The sequence below is a fragment of the Thamnophis elegans genome, chromosome 6 (assembly GCF_009769535.1).
Source record: "Thamnophis elegans isolate rThaEle1 chromosome 6, rThaEle1.pri, whole genome shotgun sequence".
Taxonomy (NCBI): domain Eukaryota; kingdom Metazoa; phylum Chordata; class Lepidosauria; order Squamata; family Colubridae; genus Thamnophis; species Thamnophis elegans.
In genome coordinates, this window is record NC_045546.1 from 19,969,533 (window position 1) to 19,980,974 (window position 11,442).

The 11,442-nt window shown below is 40.1% G+C and overlaps 1 protein-coding gene across 1 annotated transcript; it reads right to left on the reverse strand.

Annotated features, from left to right (window-relative positions):
- Nucleotides 1-868: 868 nt before the first annotated feature.
- LOC116510491 (gap junction beta-2 protein-like) lies at nt 869-1,549 on the reverse strand. Its single transcript, XM_032220078.1, has one exon. It carries the CDS (start codon nt 1,547-1,549, stop codon nt 869-871), a length of 681 nt encoding a protein of 226 aa, XP_032075969.1.
- Between the last annotated feature and the right edge of the window lie 9,893 nt (nt 1,550-11,442).

Sequence of the window (11,442 nt, forward strand, 5' to 3'; positions counted from 1 at the left end):
ATTTAACTCTTCCAGTAACAACAAATGTCCAGGTATGGGAAATATAATTTAGTTAAGAGTAAACAATATAGTAAAAATATCACCATTATAAGTGAAATAACTGGAGCAGTGGTTATGAAACAGCAATTCATACTATTAACAGTTAAACAAACAACAATATGTATAACAAGCAAAGTCCTGAATTAAGTATATTCTCACAGTCCAATAAACCAGCCAACATAACAATTAAATCCAAGCCTTTTGTATAAATGTAATACTGGAAGATCCTGACACATATTGTGTGTTTGAGGATTGTGGGGGTATACTAAATAAAGAATTAGAAGATGGATATCAGCCAATTAATATAAAACCATTTAGAATGTTATTTATTCATTAAAAACAAATTAGCTGCTTAGAAGCATCATTCTTGGAATAATTTCAGTTGCAAAACTTGGCTTTTCTTTTCTTCCAACAATATAATTATGGCTATTAAAATGGTTCCACCACAAAACCGCGGACGACAAAATCACGCTCAACGAAAGCGCGCATTTGACGTCATCACAGCGCGACGAAAACATCGCGCTGTGATCGATAAATGTAAAAATAAAGCGAAAACCTTACCCTAACCCCCCCAAACCTAACCCTAAACCTAACCCTAAACCTAACCCTTAACCTAACTGCTTTAATTTTATTTTTATTTCAATTTTTAATTTTTTTCGTCGCGCTGTGATGACATCAAATGCGCGCTTTCGTCGAGCGTGATTTTGTCGTCCGCGGTTTTGACGGGTCATGATTAAAATAAGGTTCCATACAATTTTCATGATGACTGGAAGTATTGTTGACTAATGTTTACAATTAATACAAATTAAAAGATCAATAATAGACACATCTAATGATTAGGCAGTGAATTTACACCTCTTGACTTCTTCATGCAAAACTTTATCACTAAATAAGATAATTCAAGCAGATTTAAAAACATACAAATGCCTGAAGCTGCAAGCATGAAAACAGTAAATACAGTTTTTTCAGTGGGTCTGGAAATAAAACAGTCAACTGTATTTGGGCAAGGAAAATCAGTACATTTCACTAGCCGAGGCATTTGATATCCTCTGTATATGTAGTAAAATATGTACGTGAAGGCTACCTCAAAGATAATTCGGAAAAAAATGCTAGTAGTGTATGTCCACCACAGGGGGCCCTCGATATGAAACCTTTGTGTTTTGAGGTCTACGACGTCCATCTTCCTGTGTCTGCATTCCTTTTTTTCCTTATGTCTTCTGTATGCCACATGCATGGCCACCAACAGAGCAGGAGTAGAGACAAAGATAAGTTGGAGAGCCCAAAGTCTAATGTGAGAAATCGGGAAATGCTCGTCATAGCAGACATTTTCACATCCAGGTTGTTTGATATTACAAGTGAAATCTTGCTGTTCGTCTCCCCAGACCTTTTCTGCTGCAACTACAAGAATCATGACACGGAAAATAAACAGGACAGTGAGCCAGATTTTCCCAATGCTGGTGGAGTGTCTGTTGACCCCTCCTAAGATGGCTTGTAGGGCTCCCCAGTCCATAACCGTGTGTGTCCTTTAGTCTATTAAGACAAAAATAATATGCCAATTTATAAGTAGCTTTATTCCATCATAAAAGTTTCATGAGTTGAAATCTTCTATATCCTTATTATTAAACATTTCTACTCTAATGGGAAATAACACAGTTTGGGTTTCTTTTTTCCGTTTCTTCTATTCCTCTACTCTTTCTATTCCATGGAAGGGAAAATAGGACAATAGAAATAGTTACACTGTATTGGTCCAAATGATTTATGCAGGGGTTTACAATTTTTTTAAAGCATAAAAATGATGATCACTGTACCTGATAACACCACACAGGATATACTGTATGCACAGATAGAGAATCCCCATATACGAATACAGCTCATCTGCCTGGAATCCGCACTGTATATCGGATATTAATAGCAATAGCAATAGCAATAGCAGTTCGACTTATATACCGCTTCATAGGGCTTTCAGCCCTCTCTAAGCGGTTTACAGAGTCAGCATATCGCCCCCACAGTCTGGGTCCTCATTTTACCCACCTCGGAAGGATGGAAGGCTGAGTCAACCTTGAGCCGGTGAGATTAGAACCGCTGAACTGCAGATAACAGTCAGCTGAAGTGGCCTGCAGTACTGCACCCTAACCACTGCGCCACCTCGGCTCGGCTAATACAATTGAGAGAGTCCAGAGGTATTTCACGAGAAGAGTACTCCACTCCTCTACTCACAACAGAATACCCTATGCTACCAGGCTTGGAATTGAATTGAATTGAATTGAATTTATTATATTTCTATGCCGCCCTTTTCCCCGAAGAGGACTCAGGGCGGCTCACAACCCACGTCAAGGGGTGGTGGTGTACAAATAAGGAAAAAAACACGAACAAAACAATACCACAATTTAAAAACACACAACAACCATACCATTCGAGGGGGGACAAAAGCTCATTAGCCCCAGGCCTGTCGGAACAGCCAGGTTTTAAGGGCTTTGCGGAAGGCCTGGAGGGTGGTGAGGGTTCGAATCTCCACGGGGAGCTCGTTCCAGAGGGCCGGAGCAGCCACAGAGAAGGCCCTCCTCTGGGTGGTCGCCAGTCAGCATTGGCCAGTGGATGGAATTCGGAGGAGGCCTAATGTGTGGGATCTAATCGGTCTATTGGAGGTAATTTTGGGCTTAGAGAAACTAGAACTACGCTGCCTACGGTCTGACCTAAGCGTAGTACACAAAATTATCCGCTACAAAGTCCTACTTGTCAATGACTACTTCAGCTTCAGCGACAATAATACTTGGGCAAACAATAGATACAAACTCAAGGTAAACCGCTCCAAACTCGATTGCAGAAAATACGACTTCAGCAACAGAGTGGTCAATGCCTGGAATGAACTACCTGACTCTGTTGTTACTTTCCCAAACCCCCATAATTTTAACCTAAGACTGCCTACTGTTGACTTCACCCCATTCCTAAGAGCAGAGGTGGGTTGCTAATTTTTTTACTACCGGTTCGGGCGCGCTCTCGCATGCGCTCCTGTACACATGTGATGCTTCTGCCCAGGCACAGAAGCATCCAGGTGGGTGGGCAGAGCCTCTCGCCACCGCTACTACCAGTTCAGCCAATTCGAGCCAAACTGGCAGCAACCCACCTCTGCCTAAGAGGTCTGTAAGGGGTGTGGATAAGCACACCAGTGTGTCTTCTGCCCCTGTCTTACTGTCTCCATTTATTCATACCCATCTACTGTGTTCATATTCATGTTTATATTATACCTGTTATTTTTTTACATGTTTGGCAAACTAAATAAATAAATAAAAATACTTTCCAAAAGGTGGGGGGGGGGGAGAAAGTGATGTAAAACCCCATATGTGGAAAGATGATGTAATTAATACAACCCCTCTCTGCTATGAGAGCTCAAGGGAATATGGATTGTGTATACCATACCGATAGCACCATCAAGAGTTTGACTTGTTTAATGTTACAATAGTGATGGTACACCAGAATAGTACATACAGCATTTGCACAGTGTAGGTGTCCTCCATACAAACATCCGTATTCTACCCAAAGGTGCTTTTTCCAAAAGTCAACTGGACTTCCTTTGTTTTCCCTCGAAAACATTTTGCTTTTCATCCAAGAAGTTTCTTCAGTTCCGACTTCTGAACTGGAGAAGCTTCTTGAATGAGAAGCGAAACACCTTCAAGGAAAAACAAAGGAAGTCCAGTTGACTTTTGGAACAAGCAGTTTTGGGACAACCATGACCTGGATGACTGAGAATCTGCATAGACATCTATAATCTACATCAGTATACATGATTAACTGCTACTATGAGCCGAGGTGGTGCAGTGGTTAGAGTGCAGTACTGCAGGCCACTTCAGCTGACTGCTGGCTGCAGTTCGGCAGTTCAAATCTCATCGGCTCAAGGTTGACTCAGCCTTCCGTCCTTCTGAGTTGGGTAAAATGAGGGCCCAGATTGTTGGGGGCAATATGCTGACTCTGTAAAACCACTTAGAGAGGGCTGTAAAAGCACTATGATGCGGTATGTAAGTCTAAGTGCTATTGCTATTGTTATTTAAGCGATGATTTGAACTCTGTTAGAATATCTACAAGATATTTATGTAAATGTCACATTGTAAATACATATTTATATGATTAGGAAGCTCTAGTACTAGCTGGAAATATTCTACTGATGTGACTTCAATAGAATCATTTTAACAACACAATTTTAACTATTCTGGATCATTAACACAAATATACTCTCATTCATATTAATCTACTAAGGTGGTTTCAAATATCATGTACCCACGAATTGGTTCTTAGTGTTACTAAAGACTAATTTGTAAAACTATCAAATTCTTCTTTATTTCTTCTTCAGACCTTTTCCAGTGACCAACTTAAAAGTACTTTTAAAACTTAGAGGATAACTTCACAATACAGGGCAGCCCTCAGTTAATGACTATTTTTTCAACAACCAAAGTTATAGCAGCTCTGAGTAAGGAGATGTATGGCTGTCCTTGAAGTTGCAGCCTTGCAGCGCCCCCTGAAGTCATGTGATTGTGATTCAGGCACATCACTTTAAAAAATGATGATGGATATGAATATAGGTAGTCCTCGACTTAAGACCACCATTTGGGTCCATTTGCACTCAGTTGTTAACAAGGATAAAAGGCTATCACACAGTAGAAGCTTCCATCACAGCTTCCCAGACTACTTAACCAAACACCCATGAGGGATATATATCCTGTTTCCCCGAAAATAAGACCTCCCTGGATAATAAACCCAGTTGGGCTTTTGAGCGCATGCGCTAAAATACGTCCTCCCCGAAAATACTGCAGTGCAGCAGCAGCCATGAGGTGTCTACACTTGCCACCTCTTGCACCTCAAAAATAATAAGACCTCCCCGAAAATCAGAGATCAAAAGAAAATAAGACCCTGTCTTATTTTCAGGAAAACATGGTAGAATGTCAAAGAAATTAAGCATTTTTTTTTTGAAAGGGAAAGCAGGTCTTCTCCATTCTCTGGACGAATGAAGAAAAGCTAAAATCACTGAGGTTAAAAAATACAAGCAATTTATGTTGGGGATTCTTCCCTGAAGTTCATTCTTTCAGGATTTCAAAGCCTTTGGAAGCCGGGCCTAAATAAGATTTGACCAATTAATCATAACATTACTCAACTGTACATCTTGAAATGAGTGTTGCCAGGTATTAAGTGAATTACTGGAGTCAGAAATTACTGAATTATATAGAGTCAGTTGCCAAGCATCTGAATTTTGATCACATGACAAGTGTGAAAAATGGTCATAAGTCACTTATTTCATTGCTGTCGTAATTTCAAATGGTCCCTAAATGAACTGCAGGATACCTGTAATAGAAAGAGTATCATTTGACCTTAGATACTAATTATCACAAATACATTAACTGAGAAACCATTTTTTCTGTTTGTCTCCATAATGGAATGAAAAAAGATACCAGGCTGTTACTTGCATGTCCAAATAAATTTTAATTAATGTATTTGCAGGGCTTGTCGGTTGCTCAAATCCACCAATATGGAGAGAAGTGCAGCTTCCAAGGCCTTATTAAAAATATAACTGATGCAAAGGAAGTTTAAAACAACATTATACACCACAAAAAAACAAGTTAAAAACAATATTATGCATCACAAAAAAACTGGGGGAGGTTTCACGCACCTCAGTTTGGCGATCCCACCTTCGTCGCCAGTGGTGTGTACCAAGGACCTGTGGGTAGCCAGAAGAACTGAGGCGGAGACGGGAATAAAAGGCTAACAAATTTTATTCCCTAACGAGTACAGGCTAACAGTCAGAACCGGCTTAGGACAGGAACGCGCGGCTCGTTTGGACAGCTCCCTATTTATACAGGAGCTGTCAAACGATCAGCCAATCAGGTGTCGAGCGCTTCCCGCTTGAACTCTTTATTTAACGCATGCTCAGAACATGACACTGTCATTGTTAGGAATATAATCTAACGGTTGGGTTGGCAATATATAAATCATGTAACAATGCTGTTTCTTTAAATCAAACTGTAAAATGTGATTGGTTGCTGTTTTTCCTCAATCAGCCATAAGAGGGAGCCAGAATGACTGTTAGCTCTCTTTTTGTTAGATGCTGGGCTGATCTGATCTGAGTGTTTTGGAAGCTTGCTGTTAGAAAGTGCAGTGAGCTATTGTAAGTTTTGCAACTGCTAGCAAACTTTGAGTACCGGACTGTTTGTATGATTATGGACTATGTTATTTGGATTATCCCTTAACTGAAAGACATTGATGACTGACTGTCTTATCCATGTATGACTTGGACTGTTTGATGGACTCTGATACCTCTATTTCCACGAAAGTAAAAGCCTATTTAAACTGCATTGTCTCTGTATGCTGGTTTGTGTGTTCTCCAACACAACTCTCACAACGCTTCTCTGAACGCACTTGCTCTCCCAACAGGGAGCTTATCTAACAATCATTAAGGAATATAATTTATTATGCCGTTGATTATTAATGAATGAACGAATTTGTACTCTGATTTTGTGTTGATGCAGCCGTTTAAAATGCCTTACAACAATCAAGAATCAAATTAATTAATTATATAAAATGGATGTTGGCTAAACAAACTTATGGAATAAAGCATTACAGGTAGTCCTTGACTTACAACAGTTCATTTAGTGACCATTCAAAATTATAACGATACTAAAAAAGTGACATGACCATTTTTCACACTTATGACCATTGCAGCATCCCCGTGGTCACATGATCAAAATTCAGATGCTTGGAATTGACTCAAATTTATGACAGTTGCATGTTCTGGGGTAATGTGATCACTTTTTGTGACCTTCTCCCAAGCAAAGTCAATGGGGAAGCCAGAGTCACTTAACAACAATGTCACTAATTTAACAACTGCAGTGATTCAATTAAAAACTGTGGCAAGAAATTTCATAAAATGGGGCAAAATTCACTTAACAAGTGTCTCACTTAGCAACATAAAGTTTGGGTTGAATTCTGGTAAATGGAATTGAATGGAAAAATAATCTAAGGCTGAAGCAGATTGTCTCAATCTGGGAATTAACAAACTTGAAAGAAAGAATTGGTTTCCCTTTAGAGTAAAGCTATTAATAATCTATATATTTATAGGTAAAGGTTCCCCTCGTACATGTATTCTAGTTGTTCCCAACTCTAGGGGGTGGTGCTCATCTCCGTTTCAAAACCGAAGAACCTGCACTGTCTGAAGATGTCTCCATGGTCATGTGGCTGGCATGACTAAACGCCAAAGGCGCACGGAATGCTGTTACCTTCCCACCAAAGTGATTCCTATTTTTCTACTTGCATTTTTACATCCTTTTGAACTGCTAGGTTGGCAGAAGCTGGGACAAGTAACGGGAGCTCACTCCGTTACACATTAGGGATTAGAATCACCGAACTGCCAATCTTTCTGATTGACAAGCTCAGCGTTTTAGCCACTGAGCTACTGTGCCCCTTTTATATATTTATAACATATCTATAAATAATAGTACAGAAACCAGGATATTTTTTTCTTTTAAAGTACCTATTACATCAACTGCAGAGACAAGAACGCTGCTTCTACCATGGGTCCACAGGGCTATTCAGGTAAACGGATCAAATCCACATGTTGAATTTCAAGCATGCTGTTAATTTGCATAAACATATAAAATTATCTTCCTTATATTTGCTTCTGCCTAGCCCTGGATTAAGTTTCTACTTATCTCAAGTAATTTGGGGGTGGGGTGGGGATTATTGCAACAAAACTTCAAACATTAATCCACCCATAACACAGCATACAATATTTTGATTGAAAATTTACGACGATTGAAAAGTTTTACAGATTAACAGAGTTGGAAGGCTGAATACAAATCTGATCTTTTGGTTTCACTGGGGGAGAAATGGGTGTTCCTTTGCAAAGAGAAAAAGAGAGAGATTCTTTTCATCACACACTTTTGGGGTTTTGTTGAAGCCCTTTGTCTTCTTCACCAATTATTTACTGACTCTTTTACAGACAAAATGACTAATGAAAGAAAGCAACATCTCGTACCTACGCCACCCATTCTTCTGCCTGCAATCCGCTCCCAAGAAGAAGGGAATCCCGCTACTATAAACTCCCTGTTTCTTCCTGAAACTGGAGGCGCAGCTAAGCATCCAGGTAACAAATCTAATTTGCTGAACCTGAACGTGGCTAGAAAAGAATAAAGCCTTCCCCCAAATACTTGCCTTCTCCTTCGCCCTCTCTTTTTCCTACTTTCATCTAGTTTGATGAAAAGGAGGACTAGGGGTGACATGATAGCTGTGTTCTGATATCTTGTGGGCTGCCACAAAGAAGAGGGAGTCAAGCTATTATTCTCCAAAGCACCTGAAGGCAGGAGAAGAAGCAATGGGTGGAAACTAATCAAGGACAGAAACAACCTAGAACTAAGGAGAAATTTCTTGACAGTTAGAACAATTTAATCAGTGGAAGAACTTGCCTCCAGAAGTTGTGAATGCTCCAACACTGGATGTTTTTAAGATGTTGGATATCCATTTGTCTGAAGTGGTGTAGGGTTTCCTGCCTGAGCAGGTGTTGGACTAGAAGACCTTCAAGGTCCCTTCCAACTCTGCTATTGTATTGTATTTCCCCCTCATACAGATTTTTCCCACCCGCAAATCTATAACACCCCACTGCTTCACAGCGATCTGCTCAGTTTAGATGCTTCTGGTTAGCTTAACAGGTTGGATGATCGTCGTCGTCGTCCGTCTCCCCCCCCCCCCCTTTTCTTTCTGGAGCTCTCCACTTTCCAGACTCTTTATGGATTACAACTTTTAAGACGTATGGATTTCAACTCCCAGAATTCCCCAACCGGCCTGCCAGAGTCCTACAAATTTTAAAAGCTGCCAAAGTTGGCCACCCTTGGACTAGAACTTCCCATTTTCCTTCATACACCCTCCCTTCCTCGCGTCAATTTTGAGTGGGAAACTGAACGCGCCCCCAGCGCAGGCATCCCTTCGGGCGGTAGCAGGCGGCACTCCAAACCCTTCACCTTTGTAAGCAACCTGCAGCCGGGAACCCCAAAAGGCTTCGGGTGTCGTGTGGCGCCCGGTTCTCTTGGTCCTCTTTCTTGCGCGACCGCCAGCCGGTGCGGCCGAGCGCTCCTGGCCGCCTCGATGATTTCGAGGGATGTTCCTCCTGTCCTGGTTGATGCGCGGCAGCTTTTTAGGTACGCCTCCAGCAGACGCTATTGCGAAAACGGGGCGGGAAAAGGCCGGAAGCGGGCGAGAAGGCATTTTCACGTAGCCAATGCTTCTTTATACAGCTCGGATTTTGCATCCTTTGGTATCAACAATAGGACATGGTTAGAGCTTTTGGGTTGTTTTGTTTTTTTTGAAGGCCTGTCCACTTTTATCTCCCAATTCAAGAGGTGGAAAATCAAGCTCACTCAACCATTACTGCCCTACCCCTTGGCTGCTGTAAAATGAAATACATTTTCATTTTTCATGAAATACATGGAGGTAGTCCTCCACGTAAGACCACAATTGAGCCCAATATTGCTGTTGCTAAGTGGAACATTTCTTAAGAGGATTTTGCCCCATTTTGCAACCTTTCTTGCACAGTTGTTAAGTGGATCACTGCAGTTATTAAGTTAGTAACATGGTTGTTAAGTGAATCTGGCTTTCCTCATTGACTTTGTCAGTGATCCACGTAACCTCAGGACACTGCAACTGTCTCATAAATATGAGTCAGTTGCCAAGCATATGAATTTTGATCCCATGACCAAGGAGATGCTGCAATGGTCGTAAGTATGAAAAATGGTCATAAGTCACTTTTCCCCAATGTTTTAACTTTGAATTGTCAGTAAATGAACTGTTGTAAATCGAAGACTACTTGTAATAACAACATCTTTAAGTTAAACCTAGCCTTTTGGGGCTCCATGGATACACCTAGGTTGATTCCTTGATGCCAGAACAGTCATGGTTTATTATCTGTGCTCAATCATCCAGATGATGGTGCTTTTTTCAAAAGGCAACTGGATTTTCTTGGGTTTTTTTCTTTGAAAATGTTTCGCTTCTCATCCAAGAAGCAACAAGTTTTCAAAGAAAAGAAATCAAGAAAGTCCTCTTGTCTTTTGGTAAAAGCACCTTTGGGATGACATGGTTTATCATTGTTGTGAGATGTTTTGCAGCTTCCTGGACCTGTTACAGGGCTTCCAAACCAAGTACCAAACTGAAACAGCCCGACATTTAAGAGGAGTTGAAAAAGAGAAATAATTAGTTCATTTCTTGTTAGGATTTGAATTAACTGCTTGGGATAGTTACAGTGCCTCAGTCTGTCCAACAATAAGGTCAGCCTGCCTGAAAAAATGATCTAGAAAATCAAGCCCATTAAAGATGGAAAGACTGAATAATTCTACAGTGTCTTTTGAATGTTAACGCTAGGAGCTGTGTGCTTGAAGGCATTCAGTCCATCGTGTTCCTTCCACAAAGATGTATGTTTTCTAGTCATGCTACCCTAGCAAAATATTGTTAATTATTATTAAGTTATTCCTATCCTTCACTTATTGTCTCCTGTGAAAAAGAAAAATGGAGAAAATATAAAGCTGGTCGCTTATAAATTAAATTACTTAATTCTATGCAGAGAGTCTCGGCCAAACAGTTTGCACACACCAAACTTGTTGAGACCAACGAGTAGGAAAATTGGGTTAGATTGACACAGAGTTGGGGATGACAAGTGATTCCATGGAGTGTGTATGATAAGGTTCGTTGATGGAAGAATACAGCTCATTTTCTCCCTTTCCCCCAGTATAACAAAATATGAAAATTTAATTTAAACAACCAAAGCACATTGAATTAGTTTCAGAACAACTGAAGTAAAATGGAGATTCGGTGCCTGAGGATGAAAAAGATTCAGAATGTTCCCCATTTTCATTTTATTTTATTAAATTTATTAACTGCCCATCTTACCACAAGGTAGTTTTGGGTGGTTTACAATATTAAAAATATAAAATGTTACAAAACTTATACACAAAAGAACTAAATAATATAAAAAGATAAATGCTCAACCTAAATAAAAGAGAGGGAAGGAAAGAGTAGAATGAGCGCGGGGTGGGGGGATTTGTTATTAGTCTGTCACCCACCATCAAGCCTTAACCTCAAATGGCAGATCCTTAAGCTCTTGTGGAAGGTCAGGAGTGCTGGAGCTGACCTCATTCCCGGTTGTGCGGGGTAAGATATGCAGGAATATTAGATGGTTTATGATGCCGACAATCAACTTTGAAAGGTCTTTGGAACTAGAATGATTTGTTTTTACTGCTATTGTATTATTATTATTATACTTTATTGATTAAACATGAAACTCAGTCAACTGAACATTCAAAAATGTATCACAAATACTATTGATTGCCAGTGTCCTAGGTATCAACAAAGTATCTTCTTAAAATATACGATGTTCCA

Excerpts from the sequence above, each read along its gene's own strand:
- LOC116510491 (XM_032220078.1), bottom strand. The coding sequence starts at position 1,549 with ATGGACTGGGGAGCCCTACAAGCCATCTTAGGAGGGGTCAACAGACAC.